Raw genomic sequence first — 12,860 nt, forward strand, 5'->3', positions numbered from 1 at the left:
TAAACTAATACATATAGAAATGTAGAATATTTAAACCTATGGTATTGAAAGGTAATATAGACTAAATGATGTAAAACTCGCTAATGAATTTATGTCAAATTTCATAGTGTCAAGTATTAGAATTTAGTGAAACTTATGATTAAAAAAATAACATAAGAAAAATAAAAAAAAATCTTTTGTTTTAATAATATTAAATTTTTAATTTTTCATTTTCCAAGTACTTTTTATCAAAATAATTTGCAACCAAAAACTTGCACATTTTAAGTATTATTTGTTAGTCCATTATTTCGATCATTTAACGATGATTGAGGTGCTCATAACTGTGATACCTTCAATCTGTTGGCTACTTTATAGGTTTTATACCATATTAAAAACACCAGTTGAAAAAATTATTGAAGATTTGAATATTGAAATTCCTCATATACCAAATATTTGTATTGATTCAATAAATGATACTTCAGTTGTTATTCATTGGGATATTGAAATAAAAAATGGAGAAAATTTATATTATATAATAGTCATAAATGGTCAAGAAGCAGCAACATTAACTTCAACATCATGTAAATTAAAAAATTTATCATCAAATCAAATTTATTCAATAGAAATTATAGCAAATAATTCAATAACTAATTTCAAGTCCAAGTCAAAACCTGTTATTATTCAAACAATGAATAAAGAGAATATTGAAAAATTTATCAATTTGGAGAATTTGGAAAATCATACTATTAAACCAATTGAAATTAAAGAAGCAGATTTACAGAAAATAGGAGCATTAGAGGAAGAAAATTTAAGTACATTAACTGTTGAACAAATCAAAGACATTGATGATTCAAAATTATTAAACATCTATCTTATCAAAACTCAAAATGAATTAACTAAAGCAAATGTTGAATATAAAAATTTTCAAACTCAAATTCAAACCGAACAGGATAATTTACAAAATGATTTAAATTTTTATAAACATGAATTTGAAGAAGAAACAGATACCAAAAACAAGAAAGATCATGATGTAAAATCTTTGGAGAAGTCAAAAAATAATTTATCTTTTCAAAAATCAAAATTAATCTCACAATTAAATAGCATTAAAAACTCATTAGCATTATATCAAAACAAATTTAAAGAAAACGACTTGAAACTTAAGAAATTAGAAGAAAGAAACTCAAATTTAACAGAGTTAGAGGAGCAAGAAAAAGCGAAGATTGAATTAGAAATTAAACAAATTAAAGAAACTTTGCAAAAAAATAAATCAGAGTATGACAAGATTGATGAAAATATTAAAAGTTTAACTTTAGAAAAGAAAAATTTGACTTCTTTACTCATTCAAATAAAACCATTAATAGAGTTACTTAATCTGTCAAGTAGCAACAACTCCAATAATACTAATAATAATAATAACAACAACAATAACCAAAATAACGAAAATTCTCCATCTCCAAGTCCTGGACCAAATGGATCTTCAACATCTTTATCAGCAACAAATATTCATACTAATTCAAATAATAATAATATATCAATCTTCAATAAAGATGGATCATTAACTAAAAACTCATTTGATGCATTGTTGAGAATATCACAATTAATTCCATCATGGCAAGATGAAATTATGCAAGAAATAAATAATTATCAAGAATTTGAAAATCAATGGAAAACTGCTTTCAAAGCAGAAATTAAAAAATTTGTATCCATACATCAATCTTTGGAAATTGCAAAATTAAGTAGAGATGATAATTATCAACCAGTTAAATTAAGTGAATATCAAGCATCGATTGAATTTGGTGGGTATAGTAATGCCTTACCAAAACCTAAATTTAACAATAATCCAATGAAAAATAATTATTCTATTGATGATTACAAAAGAAATTCTACCACAACAAATGCAAATAATAACTTTCATAATTATTATGGACAAGTTTATGCAAAAGAGGAAGATAATGCTTCACAATCACCTATCCCCACACAACCAATTTTAAATCAACCACAATTATTCTCACAATATCAAACAGATGATCAACAATATATCTCACCAAACCCTACAAACCCAATGCAAACTCAACCTACCTATGATTATTTACCAGATCAATCACAATTTGATAATACCCATCCATATATCAGCTTAGAACAAATAAATGCAGCCCAAACAAGAAACATGGATATAAATATAAACTCACCAATTTTACAAAATAATTTGTTAAATATTGATAATTCGAATTTGATAAACGATTCAACATTTTCAAATTTTAATTTTGATGATCAATATTTAACTCAACAACAACAACAACAACAACAACATCCACCACCAAATGTTTCATCACCATTACCTCAAAATTCAATGTTATATAATAATTTTAGATCAACTCCAACAAATGATTTTAATTCAAGATTATATAATACTGGTTTTAATAATTCGGGTTCATCATTTTCAGAAGTTTGGAATACTCAACTACCAACAGCAACTTCCACAAATCCAAATCAATCAAATTTAAATGAATTTTTGAATCCAACAAATCCATCATCTACACCAGCCAACACAAACAATACAACAACAAATAACAATGTCCCAACATCGAATTTATCAAAAGGGTTTTTAATGACACCATCATCCCAAAGTATTTGGCTAGATGAAAGATCATCAAACGGTCATGCAAGATCTATCTCAAACAATTCACAAATTTGGAGAAATGAATTATTTCCTGTTAATTCATCATTACAGAATTATAACTCAAATAACTCGCAAAATGGTGCTGTAAATACTACAAATAATAATAGTTCAATTTCCCCAAATCCAACTAGAGATTATCATCAGTTTTTTGGTCAAGCTAATAACAATAATAATGAATTTAATGGATTTGCTTCTACTAATGATTCAAATCAAGAAGTAAACAAGGGTAAGTAAATAAGATATGTCAATAAGTGAAATCTGAGTATTGGTTGCGGCTCACGGATCTGTTTTAAGCAAATCGCGCGGAAAAATTATTATTGATGCTACCATTTGACTTTGAAACTTTTTCGGTTAGTAATGGCAAATTTTCAATGTTTCAAAATTAAATAACTAAGAGATACTTTTATAGATTGGTGAATTTATATAACTAGGATCAGGACTTAGTAGGTGAACTATAACAATCGCCAGTATCAATCTCTCAACGATTTGATGTGTTAAAGGTGGTTCAAGTAGCCAATTACATATTTTATTTTGTGAGCTCGCTTTAAATTAACTCAATAATTATTACAAAACAAAAAATGTTTCATACAAAGATCTGACTAATCTAAAAATAGTACTAAAGTGAATTACTCCATTTCAATTATTGTGTAAGTTTTTTAATTTTTACGGCAAAATCTAAGATTCTTTAAAAGTAAGAAAAAAGAAATTTTTAGGTCTAGAAAAAACCGTTGGTATTTTTTTTTTAAATTTTAAAAACCCCTCGAGATGGTCATTTTAAGTTTTTAGAACTTGTATACCACCACAATTAATGTAGTTAGTGCCACCATAGACCGAGAAATTAAATTCCTCAAGCTCAGCCTACGTACTAAAATCCAATCCCCTCAGTCGACTCCCCTCTTAATTTTGTTGAACAGTTGAGTTTTGACACATTTTTTTATTTTTTAATGAGTAAGATTATTATTTACCCGTAAAAAATAAATGCCTATTACTTTATAAAAAAAAAATCTCTTACTTTGCTTTATAATTACTAAGAATTCTTATACGAATATATATTTCTTGTAAATTTAATATGATTCATTTATTTTCATATAAGATTTTCTTTTCAGATATATCAGTATATATATAAAAGTTTCATAATAATCATTTAATTTTGTTTCTTTAAATCTTCAGATTTTCATTCAAATTTACAATACTTATTTTTGCACATTTCCGTACATACTTTTTTTTAAAAAACTCCGAAACATCACGTACGATAATCTAGCATTTCACCTTTATACATAATACAATCAAAATAATATAATACATTATTTATCATTTCGGCTTCATAAACGGTTTAATTTAATATGACAGCCGATGAAGAAGAATTTCCACAAACTTATAATGAATTTAGAAGTGATACATTTACAACTCCAACATATGGAATGATTGAACAAGGATTTACAAATGCAACATTTGGAGATTCAGTATATTGTGAAGATCAAACCACTTTGAAATTAGAAAAAATAATGTGTGAAATAACAGGTAAAGAAGCTGCATTATTTTGTTGCTCAGGTACAATGTCAAATCAAATTGGTATAAGAGCTAATTTATTTCAACCACCATATTCAGTGTTGTGTGATTACAGAGCTCATATATTCCTACATGAGGCGGGTGGATTAGCTACCTCTTTATGCATGGTTCATCCAGTCATACCAACCAATGGGAACTATTTAACTTTTGAAGATATAATAGAAAATGTAACATTAGATGATGGAGATATACATGCAGCACCAACAAAAGTAATAAGTTTAGAAAATACCTTACATGGAATTATAATGCCATTAGAAGAAATACAAAAAATAAGTGAATTTTGTAAATTACAAAATATCAAATTACATTGTGATGGAGCAAGACTTTGGAATGCTTCAATAGCAACGGGAATTTCAATAAAAGAATATTGTTCATATTTTGATTCAGTATCATTATGTTTATCGAAATCATTAGGTGCACCAATGGGATCAATACTAGTTGGTGATTCCACATTTATAAAAAAGGCTAACCATTTTAAAAAACAAAATGGTGGAGGTATAAGGCAAAGTGGAATAATGGCATCAATGGCAATACATGCAATAGAGAATAATTTTAAATTATTAACCAAATCTCACGAGTATGCAAAACAAATTGAACAATTTTGTATACAACACAACATTATACTAGAGTCTCCAGTAGATACAAATTTTGTATTTATTGACTTAAAGAAAAACAAAATGAATGATAAATTATTTATAGAATTAGGAGCTAAAAAATATAATATAAAATTAATGGGTGGTAGAATTGCATGTCATTTTCAATTAAATCAAAAAAGTATAGATAATTTGAAAATGTGTTTGCTTGAATGTTTTGAATATAATCAAATCAATCCACATGTTCCTGATGGTAAAAATAATAAGAAAATGTATAATTTCGATGCTATAAAGAGATAATTGAAGTTAGTCGCTCTTTGTGTCAACTATATGATTGAACAGTTTTGGTTTTGGTTTAGTTTAGTTTAATTTTTAATAAGGTTTGGAGTTAATTAATAGACAAAATTTTGCATGTTAAAGATTCTTATCTCATTATGATTTGTAGATCATCTTGATTTAAAATACATTTTGCAACATGGTACATATATTATTACTATATTTACACGTGCTAATTTTTTTTGACATATTTTTTTATTTTAAATTTTTTTGTTTATATTTTGAAACAAATCATTTAAAAAGTTTAATATTTTCTTAGATATAAATATATATCCCATCTTTTGAACTACAAAAATTTTTGCCATTCATTAACTACCTTTTATTATCACATTCAAATCAATCGCATTTATTAAAACATTTAAACTTGACAACCCCAACAATTTTTACCACTTAACAACCATTTTAATCTTTTAATTCTATTAGCAATCTCATTATAGAAGAATAAAGTAATTAATCACACAAAATTGAAATCAAACAATTTCTACTAAATTAAATATAAATATAAATTTCATATAATTTATTAGTACAATATTATAATCAAAATATAAATATCAACCAATATCTCATTACTGTTATTACTTACAATTAAATATCAATTACATTTGGACATTCATAATACATACATAACACATAGAAATAATGGCGAAAAAAGTGCCTAGTGAACCAATATTACCTGGCTTAACAGAAAAGCCATCCCCACAATTAAACTCAAATATAGATTCAGCCGTTATAGATGATGATGATGATGATAATAACCATAATAAAAGCAATGGCAATGGGAATGAATTTTATACATCATCAAATGCAAGTATATCATCATTTAATCATTCGCCACAATTAATTAGAAGTGATTCAACAGTATCAATCCCATATTTAGATTTATCAAAATTAATGTTTGCAAATGATTTTGATTTTGGTTTAGATTTAAATAATGTAAGTGATTTAACTAAGAAACGATTAAATGTCATGAAAAATAAAACAAAAGAAAGGTTTAATATATATAATAAGAAAGGAAATGTTGAATTAGATAAATTACAAGATATTTTGAATCAAAGATTAGTTAAATTTGATGAAAGAATCCACAAGAATTTAACAAGTTCAAGTACTGAAAAATTATTTTATGCATTGAGTGTTTTTATTATAGCTTGTGCAGGATTTGTTATTGGTAAATACCCCAATTATTTCCCACATTTTCATACTGGATTATTTATTGTTTTGATGCCAATTAGATTTTATACTTATTTTAAACAATCATTTCAATATTATTTAGCTGATTTATGTTATTACGTTAATTTATTGTTGATGTTATTTATATGGGTATTTCCACTGTCCCCTGATTTATTTGTTTCTGTATTTTCATTATCTTTAGGTACTTTATCATGGGCAGTTATAACTTGGAGAAATTCCTTGGTTTTACATTCAGTTGAAAAAACTACATCTTCATTCATACATGTAATGCCACCAATAACAATGTTTGTAATGGTTCATGAATTAAGTCCAGAATATATTAAAGAAAGGTACCCTGGAATAGCAGCCATATCAAATTGGAATTTTGCTACATCATTAATTATAACATCAATATATTATACTATATGGCAAGTAACTTATCATTATTTCATTACAATTAAAAGAAAAGATCAAATTGAAAAAGGTAAAGTAACATCTTTCTCATATTTAAAAAAGAAAAACAAATCAACACGTTTAGGAAAATTCGTAAATGGTTTACCATACTTATGGATGCAAACATTAGCATTCACATTAATTCAATTCGGTTATCAATTATTAACAATGTTACCGTGTCCAATATGGTTCAGATACAAGCATGCATGTGGAGCATTCGTATGTTTTATATTCATATGGGCAAGTTATAATGGAGCTACTTGGTACATAGACGTGTTTGGTAAAAGATTGGAAAAAGAAGTTGATAAACTTAAAAGAGAAGTTGGGAAATTACAACAAGAAAATGAGAAATTACAATTCTCGCCGGTGAATAAACCTGTCAATGGTACTGCTTCAAATGGTGACGAAGATGTGAAGAATTATGATGATTTAAATGGTGGATTGAAGGAGAACGAAGTTGATAAGAGGAAAAATAATGATGGTGAAGTTAAGAAAGATGAAGCAGATATTCTGAAAGGTAAAAATTCTGTTAATGAAGAAAAGATATAGAAATAGGTTATAGGTTTGGTGATTTGCATTTTCATAATTTTTGAATTTTAATTTAGTGACATTTTTGCTGAAATTATACATATAAAAAAGATAAAAAATCGATTTGTAGATTTCATATAGAGATTATGTCTTATTGAGTTTAATGTATTATTTATTGATTAATTAGTTGAAGTAGAGTTGCCCTTACGTTATATAGTACCTTTTGTAAATAGAAGTGTTTCAAGTGTTTTAGTGCGAATACCAATTTACCCAAAAATCGAATTATTTAATTTTTACAACCAAGAATTAGATTTTATACCTACGAACAGTCCCTTCACAATTTCGAGTATTTTTTATATGACTGATTTTTCAACACTTTGAAGAGTTTTTTTTTTATTACAAGGGCTGTTGAGGTCACCCATTATAAGGCAGGGATTAACATCCACTTACCTAACTTGAAACTGGGGTGAAAAAAGTGAAGACTTGTTGTAAGAATCAAACTTATTTGACCTCAAAGCTGGTCTTCATTTCTCATCAAAGTTTAATCTCTGTACTTTTCGGCATGCTCAATGTTTCACATGTGAGATTTATCGATGGGTACGGTTTGACCGTTTAATAAAGATGAGACTGTTTGGGGTAATCTTGAGAGTATCTTTTAAGTGGTATAGTTTGGATATGCTGACTCAGAGAAGTAGTTAGATTTTTTAAAAGATGTTGATTATCTCATATTTAATGTTGAAATACTTCAGTACATCAATCATAAAATTGCTTGGGTTGTGTTTAATAGTTTTACTTACCAAGATATGTAATTTCACACACCATTTTTACATGCTAAAGTTTTACTCGAGAATTTATTATTTGGATATTTAACTGTGTTGTTAATTAATGTCAACTTCAAGTGTTTCAGATATTTTTCATTCTTTATTACTCATTTAGGAGTTTACAATGAAAGGGGCTAATTTTATAATCATGGTATTTATACTCATGAAAATTCCCTATTTTTTTATATATTTTTATAGTCTAATTTTTTAAACATTTATCATTATTATAGAAGTAATATAAGCTTCAACTTATATTAATTTCAAGACAAATAGAGTTGTTTAAATTATCCTTTTCGTTTATCGACTGCTTAACCATATACTTCATTTAAATTAATCAAGATTGATTTCAAATTGTGTTTTTGAATTTGCTTGTAAAGCCACCAGCTCGATTTTTATAGAATCCTTTGGGCCAAATGACTTTGAAAATTTGTATATATATTTTTAGATGATAGTTCTTTGAATTTACATATAATTCAGGACTATACAAAAATTTACTTAACTTCAAACTAGGGTGAAAAAGTGAAGACTTACTGTAAGTATCACACTTGTTTGACCTCAGAGTTGGTCTTCATTTCTCATCAAAGTTTAATCTCTGTACTTTTCGGCATGCTCAATGTTTTACATCTGAGATTTGTCGATGGGTACGGTTTGACCGTTTAATAAAAATGAGATCGTTTAGGGTCATCTTGAACATAAACTTTTAGGTGGTAAATTTTCAAATTGCCCACTTAAAAATTAGAAGTTCTAAAATATGCTGATCATCCCCCTCTAACTTAATGTTGAAATATGTTGAAATACTTGAGTACATCAATCAGACAATAGCTTGGGTTGTGTTTGAGTAATTCTGTTTGTTGAGATCCATAGTTTCACACGCCATTTTTACATTCTAAAGTTTTACACGAGAAATTTTTATTTGAATATTTAATTGTGTTGTTAATTAATGTCAACTACAAGTGTTTCAGATATTTTTCATTCTTTATTACTCAATTAGGAGTTTACAATGAAAGGGGCTAATTTTATATTGATGGTATTTATACTCATGAAAATTCCCTATTTTTTTATGTATTTTTATAGTCCTATAAACTAGCAATCAAGAATTATTGTTATTTTAATATATGCTTCAGCGTATATTTAATTCACAGACGATTATTTAAAATTCGATTTTGTACTTAAATTTAAGGAGTACTAACATATACTACAACCAATTTACCCAAAATCGAATTATTTCCCTCATTTTTTGTAATTTTTGACTTATGGAGTCTGATCTTCTATTTATGAATATTTTATTTTTTATTTTAGTAGAACATATTTGATTCCACATAGGAGTCAAGATTGGCTAAAAATTTACATAACTTCAAAACTAGGGTGTAAAAGTGAAGACTTACTGTAAGTATCACACTTATTTGAACTCAAAGCTGGTCTTCATTTCTCATCAAAGTTTAATCTCTGTACTTTTCGGCATGCTCAATGTTTTACATCTGAGATTTATCGATGGGTACGGTTTGACCGTTTCATAATGATGATAAAGTGTTTGGAGTAATCTTGAAAATAAACTTTCAAGTGGTATAATCTGAATTTGCTCGCTCAGGGAAATACTTAGAATTTCTGATAGATGCTGAATGTTCCAAGTCGAATGTTGAACTACTTCAGTACATCAATCATACAATGCTTGGGATGTGTTTGAGTAGATTTGTTTGACAAGTAAGTGTTTAAATTTTTGAATAATAGTCGCGACAACTAATTTGGTAGATAAACAAAATTGAAAAATTTTTTGATTTATCAAATCTTAATTACTTTTAGTTTTACAACCTAATCAACTCACATAATGTTTAGGTCTACTCTTCGACCTATACAGGCAATTCAGAGATGCATTCATACATCCTCATTGTTACTAAAAGAATCATCAACTTCAAAAATAGACAAACATTTAGAATTTCTTAAAAATTATTACAGTCCCGAACTTTTACAAAGTATAAAAATAGCAGAATCTATAGTTGAACCAAAAGATTATCTTAATTTGCAATTACAAGGACAAAGTGCCAAGTCTAAAATAGCTCCATCTAAATCAGATTTCGATTATTCAACGACAGATCCCGAATGGGAAGAACCAATACTATATCCAAATCAAGGTTTAGGACGTACACCATATCCAGCAATTCCACAGGTTCATGCTCCAGATAGGGGAGACTTAAGGATAAGATTTGCAAATGCACCAAGAGCTCCAAATGATACTGCTCAATCAAATACAGCTATCAAAACACCTCATCAAATTGCAAAAGAATTAAGTCAATTAACTGGCTTAGATGAAAGATATATACGAAATTTATATATTAGACCATTAGTTATGAAAAGAGTATCTTTGAAGACTGCAAAGGGTAATATTGCAAATTTCTTTGTCATGTCAGTTGCAGGTGATAAAAATGGTATGATTGGATTAGGAATTGGGAAATCAAGAGATGGTATACGTACAGCAGCTACAAAAGCTCATTGGAATGCAATCAAAAATTTAACACCAATAAAAAGATATGATAATAGAACTATATTGGGACTGATAGAATTAAAGTATCATGCTACAAATTTAAAATTTAAATCAGCTCCAATTGGGTTTGGATTAAGATGTAATAGAAATATTTTTGAAATTTGTCAAGCTGCTGGTATAAAAGATTTAAGAGGTAAAGTTCATAAATCAAGAAATCCAGTATTAGTTGCTCAAGGTTTTGTAAAAGCTTTAACTCAACAAAAATTAATTGAAGAATTAGCTTTAAATAGAGGTAAAAATGTTGTTGAATTAAGAAAAGCTTATTATTCTAATGATTAAATATTTGTATAATACTTTTGTAAATAGAAAACAAATCTAATGATAATATTTCACATATTTCACGAGGATTAAGTGGTGGTTTAAATCTAGATCATGGATCTTGAAGTGTACTAAATTTTTTGCAACCAGTTGGTAGTGTTGCACATTCGTAGAAATTTTGGTTATCAATAAAATCAAACTGTGATAATTTTTAAGAATTTTAAAAAAGCATATCAAAGTAACAAGCAACAAAGTTTAATATTGCCACCTAATACTACCTACCTTTTTTTTTATCAACCCTAGAATTTTGGATTTTACTACACAATTCATTTTGACTTAGACTTTTCATTTGTAATAATAATCATTTGTACATAAATTAGAATAAATCACTTAATAGAATCATCTAAAACATAATACATTTACAAAAATGGTAGTGGATACAACATATTACGAATTATTAAGTATTGAAACAACTGCAACGTCACTTGAAATCAAAAAGGCATATAGGAAACAAGCAATTAAATTACATCCAGATAAAAATCCAGATGATCCATTAGCAGCGGCAAAATTTCAAGAAGTTGGTCAAGCTTATCAAGTTTTAAGTGATGATCAATTACGTGCAAAATATGATAAATATGGTATACAAGAATCAATACCAAAAGAAGGATTTGAAGATCCTGCTGAATTTTTTAATATGATTTTTGGAGGAGAAGCATTCAAAGATTGGATTGGAGAGTTAAGTTTAATTAGTGAAATCACTAAATCTGCAGAATTATCTGAAGAAAAACCAGCACCAACAGAAGAGAAGGGAAAAGATCACAACAAAGAAGACGAAGCTACATCAACATCAAATTATGAATATCCAAAACAAGACTCACTAAATAAAGATCAAAAATTTTTATCACATGAAGCTCATGATGAAATAACACATAAAGAACAAGAAGATAAAAAAAGGAAAGAAGAATTGGAAAAATTTGAAGAAGAATGTAGATTGAAGAAAATAGAGACTCGAAAAGAATTAGCTAAAAAATTGACTGATAAATTATCATTACTTACTGAAACTGATATGAAAGATGATGTTATAGAATCTTTTAAAGCTAAAATAAGATATGAAGCAGAATCTTTGAAAATGGAAAGTTTTGGATTGGACATTTTACACACAATAGGGTATGTTTATAAAAGTAAATCCAAAATATTTTTAAAAAATCAAACCTTTTTTGGATGGGGTGGATTATGGTGGTCTGTAAAGGAAAAAGGTGGTGTTGTTAAAGATACTTTTAGAACCGTTTCAGCAGCATTGGATGCCCAACGTACAATGGAAGAATATGCCAAAATGCAAGAAGATAATGAATATCATACAAAAAAGGAAGCTGAGGAAGAAAAATCTAAAGCTGAAGCAGAGAAAACTAAATTGGAAGAAGAATTAGAAAAACTTCAAAAGCAAAAAATAAAGATTGAAGAAGAATCAGTTGATAGTACCCTAAATTCAGTCTCACAAGTAAATGATAAAGATAAAATAGTTGAACCAACGAAACATACAGCGGAAGATTTAGCAGAAATGGAAAAGTTTTTGTTGGCAAAAGTATTAGCAGCAGCATGGAATGGATCAAAATTTGAAATTCAAGGAACATTAAGAGCGGTATGTGATCAAGTATTAGAAGATGAAGATATAACGAATGAACAAAGAGTAGCAAGAGCTAAAGCATTAAGACTAATAGGTGAAGTATTTGTATCTGTTACTAGAACTGAAGCAGAAGATGAAGAAGCAAGAATGTTTGAAGAATTAGTAGCTGAAGCAAGTAAGAAAAGAGAGAAAAAGAAGAAACCCTCAACTACTACAACTACTGATAATGTGGAAACCAACTCTGCTACTTAATTGATGAATGTACGGACTAAATGATTGTATTCATTTTTAGAAAATGCGTAATACCGTTGAA

The 12,860-nt window shown here is 27.6% G+C and overlaps 5 protein-coding genes across 5 annotated transcripts; all 5 read left to right on the forward strand. All coding sequences in view use genetic code 12, as the record gives it.

Annotated features, from left to right (window-relative positions):
- Positions 1 to 301: 301 nt before the first annotated feature.
- KGF54_004198 (uncharacterized protein) lies at positions 302 to 2,893 on the forward strand (the record flags this gene model as incomplete). The annotated part of the gene is made up of 1 exon (XM_051764870.1): positions 302 to 2,893. One exon carries the CDS (start codon positions 302 to 304, stop codon positions 2,891 to 2,893), a length of 2,592 nt encoding a protein of 863 aa, XP_051618240.1.
- A 1,109-nt stretch (positions 2,894 to 4,002) lies between these two features.
- Positions 4,003 to 5,121, forward strand: GLY1 (Gly1p; the record flags this gene model as incomplete). The annotated part of the gene is made up of 1 exon (XM_051764871.1): positions 4,003 to 5,121. One exon carries the CDS (start codon positions 4,003 to 4,005, stop codon positions 5,119 to 5,121), a length of 1,119 nt encoding a protein of 372 aa, XP_051618241.1.
- Positions 5,122 to 5,796: 675 nt separating this feature from the next.
- Positions 5,797 to 7,326, forward strand: KGF54_004200 (glycerophosphocholine acyltransferase; the record flags this gene model as incomplete). The annotated part of the gene is made up of 1 exon (XM_051764874.1): positions 5,797 to 7,326. One exon carries the CDS (start codon positions 5,797 to 5,799, stop codon positions 7,324 to 7,326), a length of 1,530 nt encoding a protein of 509 aa, XP_051618242.1.
- Positions 7,327 to 9,951: 2,625 nt separating this feature from the next.
- On the forward strand, positions 9,952 to 10,944 carry KGF54_004201 (mitochondrial 37S ribosomal protein uS5m; the record flags this gene model as incomplete). Its single annotated transcript, XM_051764875.1, has 1 exon — positions 9,952 to 10,944. One exon carries the CDS (start codon positions 9,952 to 9,954, stop codon positions 10,942 to 10,944), a length of 993 nt encoding a protein of 330 aa, XP_051618243.1.
- Positions 10,945 to 11,350: 406 nt separating this feature from the next.
- On the forward strand, positions 11,351 to 12,799 carry DJP1 (Djp1p; the record flags this gene model as incomplete). The annotated part of the gene is made up of 1 exon (XM_051764876.1): positions 11,351 to 12,799. One exon carries the CDS (start codon positions 11,351 to 11,353, stop codon positions 12,797 to 12,799), a length of 1,449 nt encoding a protein of 482 aa, XP_051618244.1.
- Positions 12,800 to 12,860: the final 61 nt, after the last annotated feature.

The sequence above is a fragment of the Candida jiufengensis genome (assembly GCF_024610255.1).
Source record: "Candida jiufengensis strain CBS 10846 chromosome Unknown scaffold1, whole genome shotgun sequence".
NCBI lineage: Eukaryota > Fungi > Ascomycota > Pichiomycetes > Serinales > Debaryomycetaceae > Lodderomyces > Lodderomyces jiufengensis.